The 15,384-nt window shown below is 50.1% G+C and overlaps 2 protein-coding genes across 9 annotated transcripts in view; one reads left to right on the forward strand and one right to left on the reverse strand.

Moving 5' to 3' along the window:
- The window catches only part of SNX33 (sorting nexin 33), a 48,029-nt gene extending 38,838 nt beyond the window's left edge, over positions 1–9,191 (reverse strand). For 2 of the 4 annotated variants that reach the window (XM_079953324.1, XM_079953325.1), the window contains exon 1: positions 6,315–9,190. In XM_079953324.1, coding sequence (XP_079809450.1) covers positions 6,315–7,743 — 1,429 coding nt within the window. In that variant the 5' untranslated portion in view covers positions 7,744–9,190. Of the gene's footprint in view, positions 1–6,314 lie in introns of all 4 variants that reach the window. The other 2 variants (XM_079953322.1, XM_079953323.1) reach the window with 2 other exon arrangements.
- A 2,889-nt stretch (positions 9,192–12,080) lies between these two features.
- The window catches only part of SNUPN (snurportin 1), a 51,585-nt gene continuing 48,281 nt past the window's right edge, over positions 12,081–15,384 (forward strand). Inside the window, exons 1-2 of one of the 5 annotated variants that reach the window (XM_079953434.1) lie at positions 12,081–12,260; positions 14,142–14,304. In XM_079953434.1, the coding sequence (XP_079809560.1) occupies positions 12,244–12,260; positions 14,142–14,304 (180 nt within the window). In that variant the 5' untranslated portion in view covers positions 12,081–12,243. Of the gene's footprint in view, positions 12,261–14,141; positions 14,305–14,393; positions 14,454–15,384 lie in introns of those variants that run through there. The other 4 variants (XM_079953433.1, XM_079953429.1, XM_079953430.1 and 1 more) reach the window with 4 other exon arrangements.

Below are 15,384 nucleotides of genomic sequence, written 5' to 3' on the forward strand. Positions count from 1 at the left end.
GCTGCCAACGCGCCACCAGAGCACGATTTCTGTTCTCATCCTGAAGCAAAGTTCTTAACCTGAGGTACTATTTCTGGGTTAGCGGAGTCTGTAACTGAAGCGTCTGTAACCTGAAGCATCTATAACCCAAGGTACCACTGTACTTTAAGTTTAAAACTATAGGCCAATCTCGCTCCTAAATAATGATTAGAAACTATGCCAATATCTTAGCAAATAGATTAAATACTGTATTAAAAGATATTATTCATCAAGATCAAGTGGTCTTTCTTCCTGGCCGACAGATGAAAGACAACATAATATAATAGAGATATAGTGGTACCTCGTTTTGAGTCCGGGATCCGTTCTGGAGCCCTGGACGCTCGACAGAGCGTCACTCTGCACACGCGTGTGGAGCAGTTTTGCACTTCTGCATATGCGTGAAGCGCAATTTAGCGCTTCTGTGTGTGAGTGAGTGGAAAACTTCCAGGTTTGCCACGGATGTTCCACGGAATGGACGACCGACAGAGCAGACTTAAACCGAGGCATCACTGTAATAGAATATCTGGAGGCCAAGAATGATAAGCAAGCAGCTTTGATGTTTATTGATGTGGAGAAGGCCTTTGACAATATTTCATGGACTATGGAAAGGATGGAATTTGGAGAATCATTTCTCAAAGGAATTGGTACTATATACTCTGAGCAGAAACCATACTGATTGTTAACAATGTACTGACTGAAAAATGTGACATTACTAAAGGAACTAGACAGGGTTGTCCCCTGTTGCCATTATTATTTACCGGTATTTTAGTCCTAGAAGTCCTGACGAGAACTGTAAGAGCAGGAGTGAAAGGAATTTCGGTGGGGGGCAAAGAATATAAATTGAAAGCCTTTGCGGACAATCTTGTAATAACAGTTGAAGAACCTTTGACTAGTGCAACAAAGGCACTAGAAAAGATTCAGCAGTTTGGACAAGTTGCTGGTTTTAAACTTAATAAGACAAAACCCAAAATGTTGGTCAAAAATATGACAGTACAATATAAATAATTGATCATAGAAATAACTGTGGGGGAAAAGGTCAACTATTTAGGGGTATAGTTAACTTCAAAAAATATTAATAAATTTAATGATAATTACATACCTATGTGGAAAGAAGTAAAGAGAAACTTGGAGGTGTGGGGAAGGATGAATTTATCATTTTAGGGAAGAATATCAGCTATAAAAATAAATGTGCTACCAAGAATACTATTTCTGTTTCAATCAATACCACGATCAGTGTGGTAGGGCACTTTAAAGAATGGCAAAAAACAATATCTAAATTTATCTGGCAGGGGACTAAACCAAGAATAAAATATAAGTTACTGACAGACTCTAAAGAAAGAGGTGGCTTCTCTTTGCCAGATTTGAAGTTATATTATGAAGCGTCCTGCCTTTTCTGGCTTCAGGATTGGATTTTGTTTTTAAAAACCCCAGATCTTTAGACGTGGATGGTGATGATAATAGGGTCAGGGATCATGTGAGTTGCAGTCTGGCCTCATCTGCAAGTGCCACCTTAGCTCCCTTGCTCTGGCCTCTCTCCAAGGAAAAAACAAATATCTTTACAAGCCTGTCAGCTAGCAAAGGAGGGCTGCTCAATCCAGCATCTTGTGCTTCAGCACAGCCTCCATCTGCTCGGCATCCTCCAGGCCTTGTTGGACCACAATTCCCATCAACCTTGACCACTGGGCTATGGTGGGAGGGCTTCTGGAGGGCACCAGGTTGGGGAAGGCTGCTCAGTTATCCGAACCTTGTTCTGTGCACTGCTATTGCTGCTGCCGCAGAGGCAACTAACGCCGGCTGACCCATCTCCTGCCTGTCCTGACAGCCTGTAGGTTTTGTCATCAGCCATTTCATGCACTGTTTATTTTGATTTATTATTTGCGTTTCTTTTATGGCCTCAGGGAAGAGGGAAATAAAGCAGGGCTGACTTTTAAAACCATGCAGGGCAGACACAGCAAATGTAGACAACAGGCACAGCTGAGCCTCCGGGATAACATTATGGGGGCAGGGAACAGGGAGGCTCCCTATCTATCAGATACAGGGGATGTTAGCATACATGTCCCAGTTTTCATCCAAGTGATCTGCTTTTACTGCACTTCAGCCCATGCCATGCTTTTTTTGAATCAGAGGGCAATTAGGGCATGTGACTAGAGAAAAAGCCTGCACTGGAGTCCTTAAGCACAAAATCACAGGGCGGTAGTTGTATAACATGGGAACAGCATCCCTGCCTCCTATTTCCAAAGCTCAGTGACACTGCCAGGCTTGCAGGACCCACTTGATTCAGATTATTCACCACTATATACACATGCAGTGCAATGCTATGCAAGATGACTCTGGAGCAGGGCGGGGCAATTGCTGCCCTCCAAGTGTTACTGGACTACAACTCCCATCATCCCTGACCACTGGGCATGCTGGCTGGGGCTGAGAGGAGCTGGGAGTCCCAGAACAGGTGGGCCACCCTCCCTCTGGAGCAAGGCCTGCTGAGGGTATGCCTAGGAGTTCAGTCACAGAAAACTAGCAGATCAAGATGAAGGCTGGGCTGCATTCCCTCCTCCCTGACAGACTCTTTTTCTGTATGGAAGGGATTTGGGGCAGGGAAAGGGGCCCGAGAAAAGCACTCCATCCTGCGCCAGTCCTGAAATGGTACATTCTGGCTAGAGATGTAGAGATCTTGGTCACAATCTGCACAGCATAGGAAAAGAAACTCCAGGTGTAAAAATTATCCCTGCATCACACAACCACCATCTCAATATAGCCACCCCACAGGCCTGATCCTGCAGCCTTTACCTGGGTGGAAGCACAGCTATGTCTAACATTCCCATCCTTCCTGGCTTCTGCCTCAAAAAGGGGGACACGGCAGGGCTGATGTGCTACTTGCCATCACCACAGAGGCCCCACAGGTCACCTTGTGAGCCCGCCAAGAAAAGTGTGCAGCAGTCAGATGGCCAGGCCCTTTTCCCAGAGATGCTCTTCCCCAGCACCACACTCAGTTCCTGACCTTGTTATGCTCAGTGTTCTCCCTGGGAATTTCCTGGCCCCAAGTGAGGCTCTGCCCCCAGCAGACCCCCAGCTCTCTGCCTTCTGATTGCATCTGGTCTGAGGGATGGCCCTGCCAGTCACCTTCCTCCTCCTTGGTCCCAGAGCCAACTTTTTGGAAACACAACAATGATGGAGACAAAATTAGGATGGGGAGGCTGCACCTGCCACTGGCTCTGGTGCCACCTGCTGCTGGGCTCTTTGCTTTCCCCAGCAGGCCCCAGGCACCACCGCTCAGACCAGGCCAGGTACTTGTCAGTATTGTCTACTCTGACTGGCAACAGCCGGAGCAGCACGTCCCATTTTGCCGCTTGAGGCTCCTGCAACCACTTGCTCTGCCACCGCCATGTGCCTTGCCCCCTCCGCTGCGGGCGAAGAAGCAACATCGCCACCTCTGCCGATATTGGGCAAGTTCGCTCCAATTTTGGGTGAGATCTTGCCCAACATGGCTGTGATCTTGTCTAAAATCAGTGCTGATGGCAGAGGTGCTTCTCCACCGATGGTGGAGGAGGAAGGGCAGGCGGGGCACCCCCAGGAATGTCACCTAGAGAGCTTCTAAAGCCTCACTGGCCTCATGTCTGGGCCAACTCTGGCAGCAGCTCTTCAGGGGCTCCAGGAGCAGCCCTTCCTCCCACCTGCAAGTCAAATTTTTAAACTGGACATTCCAGGGACAGAACCTGAAACCTTCTGCATGCCAAGCAGGTGTCCTAGCTTCTAGTGCTGGGCTAGGGTCCCTTCCCTATTCTCTAGCAAATGTGTGTTTTGAGATCTCAAGACTCCTTTGCTGGACTCACTGCATGCAGTTCAAAAAATTCAGCATTCAGGAATTGGGTGGAGAACAGTTCAGACCCTCCAGATGCTCAGCTGCTGACAGGAAGGTCAATGAAAGACCTTCCAAGGAATATTCCAAGCAAGAAATTGCCAGTTGGTTTCTATATGCTTAGGCCTCAGTCTGAGTTAAGCTGGTCTCTCCCACTTACAGGTGTGAAATTGCCAAAATGCCACAGCAAGGAAGATGGTGTCATTGTCAGTGATGGCTGCAGTGAAGGTCAGGGTGCTTATCTTGCAGCTGAACTTTGTACTGAAACATCACAGACAGTACATCACAGACGGTGATGAAAAGAGTTTCATCACCTTTCAGCGCTGCTTCAAGGACAGGAAATCTGTGACCCTGCAGGTGCTGCTGGATGTCAACCCCCAAAAGCCCCAGAGGCCAGACGGTCATGCAAGCTGGGAGTTGTAGTCCAGCAATACCTGAAAGACCACAGGTTCCCCCTCCCTGCCTTAACCATTTACCATGATTTCCTGTGTGTACTGAAGATAATGATTCCTGCGTCCAATGGAGGGTGCTCTAATCCTTGAAAGCCTTTGCCACCAATAATTCTAAGGGCTGAATAATTCTAGGAGCTGAAGGATGCCTCCTTCAGCAACTCCTGCAGCGAAGATGGTGCCCAACGTCTTGTTCTGCTATGTAGTCAACTACACTGAGTCAGCTTTCCTCAGAGCAGACCCACTGAAGTAGTGAGCCGGTGGTTGTGTAGTGGTCAGTGTCCGACAAGTGTCATCAGCCCAATGCATCCTCTGCACCCTTCCTTCCTCTTCCTTGTCACAGGGTTTATTCCCGCTTAGCCTCCCAGTCCTGCTCTGCAAAGCTGCCCTGTCTTTTGAGACTGCATGAGGGTGTTAACCCCAGCCAAGCTAGCAATGTCCCTTTCCTTCACAGAAACCAGACTGCAGCATGAGCAGCTGCAAGGCTTCCAACCACGGCATGCTGTCAAACCAACTTAGGCAATCAGTTGCAGAGGCTCCACAGCAACAAACCAACACAGAGCAGATTTACCAAGGCAGGTGGTGCAAAAAAACCTGACTTAAGGCTACCTACACACAAGAAAGAGCTTGTGAGAAAAAAAACACTGGATTCATTGGGACTTGCTTCCAAGCAGACACGCCTAGTGTAAGTGTGATAAAAGGAAGTGTCCCTTGTGAAAATGGTCCCCCTTCCTCAAGGGAATGAGTCCAAAAAATACCCACAATCCTTTGCTTATGCTTCCTGGGATTCTCAGCCTCTCACTTATTGTCTGGCCTTAGGGAAGCAATAAATGCCATGGCACTGTAACTCCCAAATAGCTTCTACACTAGAAGTGGGATCAGTTCCAACAGTTAAATCCCAAAGGAGCCAGGGCCCATTTCCTATGGAAAGGCTTCTAATATTTTTCAGGCAGAAATAATTCTTTTTAAAAAAGAAAAGAAAAGAAAGAAGTCTGGTTGTGAAATACTGATGGGTTCAGGAATTGTCTCCGGGGGAAGCTAGTAAGTTCAAATTCTAATTTACTGGGGGGAGGGGGATCTTATGTAGGAAACTTATGCCCCGCTGGATGTTGCTAGACTCCAGCTGCCACCCCCCTCCAGCTGGCTGGTGCCGAGTGGAGTTGTGAGACCTGCAATGTCTGGGAGGCCACAGGAAGCCCAGCCTGGTGCAGAGTTAAGTGAAATAAATATGTCACCCTTGTTATTGGACCAACACCCTGAGACTCCGTGCTTACTCCAAGGGATGCAGAGGATGCTGAACTCTAACTCACATCAGGCCCAGTCAACATGGCCAGTGGTCAAGGGAGGGTAGCTGGAGCCCAGCATCATTTGGAGATGTCCATGTTCCTCCCTGTCTCTGCTCTGCCATCGATATGGATTGGCAAACCTGCTTGCTCACCACGGAGAGTAGATTGTATGGTTCTGTTTTGCATTATTGAGGGTTTTTTCATTGTTTCTATCATCTATTGAATGTTTTTATCTTTTGCACACCATTTTCAAGGAATCAGCAACAAGCATTTTAAAATAAAATAACAATAAGTGAAAGAATTACATGTTCCTTCCTCATTGGGTTCAGATTCTTTCCTAAGAACAGCCTTCTCCAACCTGGTGCCCTCCCAGATGTTTATGCTTATAATTCCCATCAGCCCCATTAAGAGGAGCTGTAGTCCCAAGCGTCTGGAGAGGGGGCGGGTTGTAGATCGTAAGCCCCTTGGGACCCGACTTCCTCCACTCTGCAAAGCACCATGCGAGCCAATGGTCCTGTAGCAGCAACACACAATAACGTTTCACACACTCTGAGATGCTACAAGGAGGCACCACTACAGACGGCCTCTCACTCGGTTGTTGAACGCAACACCCGAGCCACACCGGTTGCCTCCTCCTCCCCAGCAGTGTTTTGCCCCTAAGGTGCACTTGGCAGCACCCTCCTGGATGGCTGCGCGCTCTGCACTTACCTTTCTGAAGATGGATGATGTCTGGGAAGTTGGAGAGGAGCCCCTGGTACAAGGAAAGCGTGTCCAGCATGAGGAACAGGTCGTTCTTGGGCTGCTCAGCAAACATCTCCCCCACGGCCTCGTAGGTCTTGCCCGTGTGCGAGAGGGCACCGTTGAGCGCACTGAAGCTGTAGGGAGGGTCCATCTGGAAGGACTGGCTCACAGCCTGAAAGGCGTTGCCCAGCTTCTGGAACTCTTTGCGGAAGCCGCCCAGGTGCTTCCGCACCAGCTCAGAAGCCACATTGGTCAGCTGCAGCACACTGTCATCCATCTTCTTGCTGAAGGCCTTGAACGTGTCCACTCTGTCCTCCACGTCCTGCAAATCCTGGTGCTCCGTCGGGATCTGGAGGGTCAGCAGGAAGCTGGCGCCCACCATCTCATCCTTCTCTGCCCGGCGCTTCCCCAGCTTCCACTGCTTGTCATCGCCACAGGTGAGGAAGTGCTGGAAGCCCTCGTACTGCGACAGCGTCGGGTGGCTGGTCATGTGGTCCATCCACAAGATGAGCCGCCGCTTGCGCTTCTCAATGAAGTCCTCCTCAAAGCGCCCCGTGGCCTGCTTCTCGGGCAGGTGGGGCACAGAGACAACGGTGAACTTGTGCAGCAGCCGGTTGTACAGCCAGTCAAAGTGTTTGTACCGCCGGTAGACTGGTGAGTTGGTGCTGCTGGGCGTCAGCCGGTAGGAGATGTAGCTCTTGATGCCTTTGAACTTGGTCTGTTTGGTGGGATCCTCCACGGAGCAGACCAGAGGGTGCGGACTGGGCCTCCACTGGGGCCCACTGGGGCCCATGTCAATATAGTAGGTCTCTGAGATCTTAGACATCATGGGGACATCGCCCAAGATGAAGGCCTCCACCCCAGACCGGACAAAGCAAGAGAAGCGGTTGAGGTTCCTCCCCACCACGCTGCCCCTCTTGGAAGACCCAATGCTGTCCTGCCTCTCCAAGGAAGGCTTGGGCCGGTAGCCCATATTGTACGGCCCAGAGCAAGACAGGTGCGGGGATGGGTGCCCGTTGGTGCCAGGCCTGCTCCTGGGCTCCTCCACCACAGTGCTGCCGTCATCCCACTCATCCCAGTCATCGTCATCGTCATCTTCGAAGCTGCCCTGGTGGGAGACACTGGTGTTGGACGGGGTCCCATAGCAGGAGGAGCCATTTCCAGGGGACCTGGCTGGGCTGCTGGAATAGTCTGAGTAAGTCGAGGCTGTCCTGGAGCGAAGGATCTCCACGTAGGACGCGGGAAAGAGGCCTGTCTCGCCACGGCTATTGGTCCCCTGCAACCACCCGTCCAACGAGTTCTCACTGAAGATGACCAGCTCTTCGTTCTCCTCGATGCTGATCTCCTCCTTGTTTTCGCTGCGGAAGCTGTAGAGAGCTCTGGCTTTCATTGCCATGGCTGCTCACTGTGGCACAACCCGCTGCTGACACAAAAGGTCTCCTCACCACAAGCACTGCCGTTGTTCCTTGAATACTTAAGTCCCTACTTAAGCACAGCACTTGCCATGTGCCTTAAAATCTGTAACACTTTTGCGAAATCAAAGGGGTTTCATAGACTTTCCCGGAAAAGACCAAAACAATTTGTCTCTTTCTTCAGAATCAGTCCTGAGGTTTATCAGGTCCAACAAGTCGGAAAGCCCTGGTCAAGGGTGACCCGCTCAGGGCAAAGGAAACAGCATTGTCAACCCCTGCCCCCCTTTCAGGTTATACAGGACTTGGTCAGATCCATGAATAATTTAGAAAACTGTCAGTCCTGTATTGATTTTATCTTGCAAACAAGTTATTCCTGAACCAAACCTGAGGTATCCATAAAAGTTAGCAGTCTCCCATTAGGTGAGTGATATCAAAGATAGGGCTTTTGTAAGGAAAGTTTATCTTTCAAAATGTATGTATATTTTTAAAATTAAATAATTTTGCTCAATTTCATCTGAAAGTAAATCCAGCATAATACACGATCATGGTGCTGGGGGGAAAAACGCCTTCAAGAAGAATTAAAAAACAACAACTGAAAAAACCCTACTGTTGTTATTACAGATTGAAAATGTTTTGCAAGCCTTTTGGGTCTGATTCGAAATCCACAACCCTCCAGAGGGGGGGGGGGATTAAAAGTCGCAAGTCCATCCAAAACTGAATGGGTCACGCCTTTAGTCCTCAGAATAACACAAACATGCACAGCCCCTCCTATTTCAACGGGGCACAGAGTTCAAGAGGACTTGTTGATGTCTTTTGCCAGGAGGGAAGAAAATGAAATAGAAACCAGAAGTAGTTTGCTGCTTTGCAGGCCTTGGGAGGGCGAAAAAGCAGGAGGATTCCACGCAGCAACGTGACTTTCTTGCCCCCCCCCCCCCCAGCTCTCCAAATAGATCTCCTCGCTTCCAGGGATTCCGCTCCGCCAGCTGAGCGTTAAATCCCTTCAAGGCCGCAGGTGCCTTTTGCTCTGGACTCCTTCAGAGCGGATCCCGCCAGCCTCGTCCGAGGGGTCTCCTGTTTCTTGCGCGGAGAGAAAGGGGGAAAGGGGCGAAAGAGCGGGGCAGGACAGTCCTTCGCGCGAGGCGGTCGCCGCTTCCCGGCGCCTGCGGAGTCCAAGTGTCAAGGGCAGCCTCCGGGCGGGCGAGCGCGGGTTCCGTCCCGCCGCGCAAGGGGAGGCCGAGCGCCGAAAGTTTCCGCGGAGTTGCTGCGACGGAGCCCGGCTGGTTGCGCCGAGAGCAGGATCCGGGCCAACGGGAGCCACTTCCGCCGGGAACGAGGCCGGGGCTGCGGGGAGGCGGAGCAGCCCTCGCCCGGCCCCCCGGCGGCCCTTGTCCGCGAGGCTGTCTCAAGCCCCGAAGGTCCCCGGGGCCCCGACCCTCCGCGGCCTCCGCCTTCTCGTCGGGGGCGCAGCGCTCCGTGACGCGCCCCAGGAGCCGGGCAGCCTCGGAAGTTTGGGGCGCCGGCTGGCCGCCGCGAACACGCGCGCACGCTCCCGCCCAGCCGCGACCCAGAGCCGCCCCGGCAGGCAGCGAGGACCGCGGCTGCCCTCTGCAGCCCGCTGCCGGAGCCGCGCCCGCTCTCCCGGGGAAGCTCGGCAGGCTCCTCCAAGTCCACGTCAGGCGGACTTCAAGAAAAAGGAAAACACAACCTCTTGTTTGTCTTCTGCTGCTACACCTCCCATCATCCGCAGCCAGCTGAGAGCTGCGAGTTGTATTTCGCAAGCTGTGCTCTACAGACCACCGGGGGCCTGTCGGCTTTGTTCAGGTGACCCACCGCTATCTTTAAGAAAAAGTGGTCCTCCCGCACCCTCACTGACCACTGACGTAGCTGGGATGGAGACTCCAGCTTTTCAGTTTTGCTTTTAAGTTATTCCAGCCAATTAACACAGACTTTGCTTAGGAATTACAGGGGATGGGAACATTTAATTGAAAGCAGTCATTTAAATTGGGCTCCCTGTGGTTTTCTATGCACAGGGAATGAGTGAAATATGGAGGGGCACGCATGTCTTTCATTTGCTTGTGCACCTGCAGTCCAAACACTGAATGATTGCATCAGTGAAAGGCAGACCCCTGGAGTGAATGTTGCACCCCAGTTCTCAATGCACACCAGAAAATCCTACACTTATTTTGAAGTTCCACTGAATACTGTGTTAAGATTATAGCTGTACAGCCTGATCCTGTTTGTTAGTGGTACTCACTGCCCTGTTGTGCTTACGTCTAGGTAACCATGTTACCTAGAACAATACTTCTATCCTATACGGATTTCAGGCTCACTTGGATAGACGTATTGTTTATTTAAGTGGAACTTGCTTCCAAGGAAATGCATTTTAGGGATTCAGGTCAGACTGGCTTGGTGCATGCTAATCCTATATGCAAAGAAAGAACTGATGCGCCAAGTGTTAAGTTGTGGGCGAACATAGCAGACGACACAGCGATTTCTCCAGAGCAGCTCTTTATTTGTAAGCTGGACAGAACTGAACAGCAAACAGCTCAGCCAGCCTGCTTTTATAGGCAGCCGGCTGTCAACATTGTAGCAACAACAACCCAGGGTTTCCCGCCTAAAATAACTGATGTGGACCTGAGTGAAAACTATCTACAGTATCCCCCTGCTGGCCCAGTGTGAGAACTTCAGTACATAACACCAAGGGTGGCTCTTTGTGTAGACAAAATGGCACCCCTCCCACATAAGAAGGAGGCATCAGCAAGCTGGGGGGGGGGCAGACTCCAAGGTCTACAAAATACAAAACAAAAAACACCCTACCAGAGTAATCCAATGTACGTCTTCTCATAAGGAAGTCCTACTGTGTTCAGTGTGGCTTGCTCCCAAATTAGTGTGCAGGTCAGAGAACGGGTTGCAGTCTAAGGAAAGGGCATGAGGGGATAAAAAAACCAACCCCATGAGGAATGAGCATGCTCAGTGGGCATGGATTGCTTACTGAATAATGGGAGGGCCCCAAAGAAGACTGGTGGGGTGGAATGGAGCACCCTGGAAAGGGGCATAGCTGGCACCCTGAGCAAGAGCACTCTGCGCTGCAACATTGTGCTGCAGGTTTTATCCCACCCTGTAATGCTGATGAAGATCTGATGCTCTTCCTGCTGCCCCTTTCCCCTTATGGCAGTTGTGGGTATCTGAACAAGTGTGCATGCACACGAAAGCCCATACCAATAACAAACTTAGTTGGTCTCTAAGGTGCTACTGGAAGGAATTTTGTTTGTTTGTTTTGACTACGGCAGACCAACACGGCCAGGCAATTGTGGGAGGTAGTCTAGGCCATGAGAGAGAGAATGACGGGCCCAGGCAAGCTCTCTGACAGAATGGGGATTTAAACCCAAACCTCCCAGGTGAGGGGTTAAATCCAAAGAGAGTCCTACTCAGAGTAGACCCAATGAAATTAATGGGTGTGCAGATTAATTTCAATGAGTCTGCTGTGAGGGGCAATAACTTGATACTCACCTCCATCCATTGCAGTCTGTTGCGGTAAATATGATTATCAGAATTGATTTGCAGCTGGTTGTTCCAACTCTCATTTATAGCTATTTTAGATTCCAATCCCATCAGGAAAGACTGCTGCCCCCAGGGACTTTATCAAGGGCCATATGCATGGATAGTGCAGTATAAATGACGCAATAAAAATAATAAGGTCCACAATGCCAGTCAGGAAGGTCACATGTGGATGCCTGCAAAAGCACATTTCATATTAGCTCTGCTTCTGGGGGAGCAACTGCCAGGTAGTGCCATCCTATGCATGTTCAACCAGAGGTCCGTCTGTGCCCCATGGGGCTTATTCCCAAATGAATGGTGCATGGCCTTGCAGCCAGGATACCATTGCGCTCTATCCATTATGCCACACATCTAGCAGCCGCTGATAGCCTCCATGAATTAGTCTAATCCTCTATGAAATCCATCCAAGTTGGTGGCCACGGCTGCCTCTTGTGGAAGGGAGTTCCACAGTTTAACTATGTGAAGAAGGACTTCTATTTATCCGTCAGGAATCTTCCCCCATTCAGCCTCAATGGATGTCCACAGGTTCTAGAAAGAGGGGAATCTTTTCTTTAGACGCTTTCTCTGTGCAGTACACAATTTTATAAGCTGGCTGTCTCCTTGGGGCAGGCGCCCTCTTCATTTCCGCCTTTACCAAAACGCTTTTGGAAATACGACCTTAAGCAAGCGGCCGAGGGGCGGGGCGGAGAATGCGCATGCGTCCCCCCGAGGCGGGGAGAGGCGAGCCGGGGGAGGGGCTTTTCCTGGCCCAGCCCTTCCGCCTCGCCGAGCGGCGAACTCCGGGGAAGAAGCCGGTTGGCCGAGGCTAGACGGAGGCCGCGGGCGCGTGACGGTCGGCCGCTCTGCACTCTGCTGGTTCGAGTCCCGCCGGGAGGCAGCGAGGCTCGCCTGGTAAGGGCGCCTGGGAGACCCGCCTCCCGCCTTGGATGGTCCAGCGGGGAAGGTGAGCTCCGGCGGGAGACTGGGCGGCTTGGCGGGCGGGGGGAGGCGGAGGCGCAGCCGGGGGGGGGGCGGATATCGGGCGGCCGAGAAGCATCAGCGCCGCCCGCGCCCAGCCGCGGAGCCCCGCCGGGCGACGGACCAGGCTTCCTCGGAGGGGTGCGATGCTGTGCGACTGGGAAGCCCCCCAGGGCGTGTCATCACAGTCGGAAGGGGTTAACTTCGGATCTGGGGCTTATTTCCTACATACAGTGGTACCTCGGGTTAAGAACTTAATTTGTTCTGGAGGTCCGTTCTTAACCTGAAACTGTTCTTAACCTGAAGCACCACTTTAGCTAATGGGGCCTCCCGCTGCTGCTGCGCCGCTGGAGCACAATTTCTGTTCTCATGCTGAAGCAAAGTTCTTAACCCGAGGTACTATTCTGGGTTAGCGGAGTCTGTAACCTGAAGCGTATGTAACCTGAAGCGTATGTAACCCAAGGTACCACTGTATAGAGAGAGAGAGAGAATAAAGATGGTGATGCAGTGCCGGGCTCTCCCTACCTACATGTAGGTCTACCCACCCGCCACTGCCCAGGAAACTCCAGGAGCCCCCAAAGAGGCCGGTGTTTCAGTAGGTAGTGTAATTCCTGAGTTTGCCATCACCCCCAACATCATGTGAAGCCAAAGTCCCGCTTTGGTCCCCTGCCTTTATTCAGCTTGGGGCCCAAGTGTGGACAGGCCCCGTTTCCTGTCTTAGGAGCCCTCGCCAAATGCTACCTTGAGAGGTGGGCAAACCTATGCCAAAAAACCAGGCAAAGTTTCAGCCGCCGTTTGGACTCCATATGGTGCCTTGCGTCCAAGTGTTGATAGAGACCACCAAGTCTCATGCAAGTTTGGCAGCGGTATCTCGAGAGGCAGATGAACCTATGCCCAAAAAAGGACGAAGTCATGCCACGCCATGTTTTGGTCTCCCATCTTGATTCAAAATGGCACCTGGCATCCAAATGTGGGTGAAGAGGCTGCCCCAACTTGGGAATCCTCATGCTGAGTTTGGTGATGACAAGAGAGACAAGCTAGTTAGCAGAGACGCAAAGATAAGCTAGTTAGCAGATTTCAGTCCGTTAAAGACAAGACTTTCTGCACCTGATGAAGCAGACAGATTCATCGCCGTATAAACGTTTATGGACTAAAAGGCCATTGTAGCAATGAGAGTGAATCTAATTTTGGTCCAATAGGCTGCTTTCTTCACACACACCTTTGACCTGCATCCAGAGAAACAAGTGGGATCATCAGAATTCAAGGACATGTTTCAGCCAGGCAAAAACTCTGGGGCCAGTAAGGGGCATGGCCTGGAGAGAGTGACAAGGGCCAGACAGAGTTCTGAAAGGCACATTGGCCCCTAGGTATGAGACATTCCTGGCTCAGAGCAGTCTTCCTCTCAATTTAAGAGCTGTGAGCTTCATCTTTGGCCTTTGGGCTCCCTGGAGGTATCCTGGGTAGCCAATGTAGGAATCGTAGAATCGTATACAGTGGTACCTTGGGTTACAAACACCTCGGGTTACAGACTCCGCTAACCACGGAAGTAGTACCTCGGGTTAAGAACATTGCTTCAGGATGAGAAAAGAAATCGTGCGGTGGCAGCGGGAGGCCCCATTAGCTAAAGTGGTACCTCAGGTTAAGAACGGTTTCAGGTTAAGAACAGACCTCCAGAATGAATTAAGTTCTTAACCAGAAGTACCACTGTAGTTGGAAAGGACCCCAAGCATCATCTAGACCACTCCCACAGGATGCAGGACTAGATGGACCTTTGGTTGTGTTTGCATTGGCTTGACCTACTCTGAGCTGAACCAAATTAATTCTGCTGTACCTTGGTCTGGCTTTTTTTCCCCTGTCTCGCCTACAGAAACAATGGAGGAGCTGAGCCAAGCTCTCGCTTTCAGCTTTGCTGTCTCCCAGGACCTCAACAGCACAGCAGCACCACACCCCCGGCTGGCACAGTACAAATCCAAGTACAGCTCCTTGGAGCAGGCAGAGAGGCGACGGCAGCTCCTTGCATTTCAGAAAACGTAAGGGGCATCTCTAAATGGCTATATTTCCATGTTGTTGCGGGTATTATTTATTTATTAATTTTCTATCCTGCCTTTCCTCCAAGGAGCCCACTGTGGCACACATGGTGATTCTTCTTCCCATTTTATTCTCACAACAACCCTGGCAGGTAGGTGAGGCTGAGAGACAGAGACTGGTGAGCTTCATGAATGAGTGGGGCTGGAATCCTGGGCTCTCAGGTCCAATACTAACCAAGCAATGTAAACCAAACCATCAATATAACATGGGAATGCAAATTCCACGTTCAAAACGAAAGAATGCTAATCATAGTCATTCCACATAATTAGGCAACTATAAATCTCCCAAAGCGGCATAAAAAAGAGCCATGGAAGCAAATTATATATGAAACATTGGATTGTATCCAACTAAGTTCTCCTTGGAGTAGACCCATTGAAATTAATGGACCTAAATGAATAATGTTCATTCGTTTCATTGGATTGGCTCTGAGCTCACACTGACTACATCTCATTGTCTTCTTGTTAATCTGTACAACAACCTTGTAAAGCAGGCAAGTACCGTTACTGCCATATTGAAGACAGGGAGTGGGGAATTTGAGAAGCAGACACATTTGCCACTCATTTACCTGCCACACTCGCCTGTCGCTCAGGAAAGATAATAGTTAATATATTTTAAATATATATATAATTGTCTGCAGGCAACATGCCAGGTGCTGTCTCTTAAATTCTTAAATGCTTATCATTTCTGGCCTTTAGCTGTTGTATCTGAAATGGACTCTACCTGTAAGATGATGTAGTTCTCTTCTATCCTCTTCTCATATTTTTGACTAACATTTTAGTTTTTTCTTTCTTAAGTTTAAAGCCTGCAACTAGCCCAAATTCCGTAATCTTCTGTATTACTATTGGCACACTTTCTTTTGGGTTCTCCATGGTTATAGTCAGGTCACTGGTGAAGGCTTTTACTTTGAAGGTCTTGTTTCCAACAACTATACCCCTTATTATACCCCTTCTTTTCTTTTCTTTTCTTTTCTTTTCTAATGTTCGTATTCAGAATTTCCAACACCAATACAGTGGTGCCTCGCA

The sequence above is a fragment of the Podarcis cretensis genome, assembly GCF_951804945.1.
Source record: "Podarcis cretensis genome assembly, chromosome: 14".
Lineage (NCBI taxonomy): Eukaryota > Metazoa > Chordata > Lepidosauria > Squamata > Lacertidae > Podarcis > Podarcis cretensis.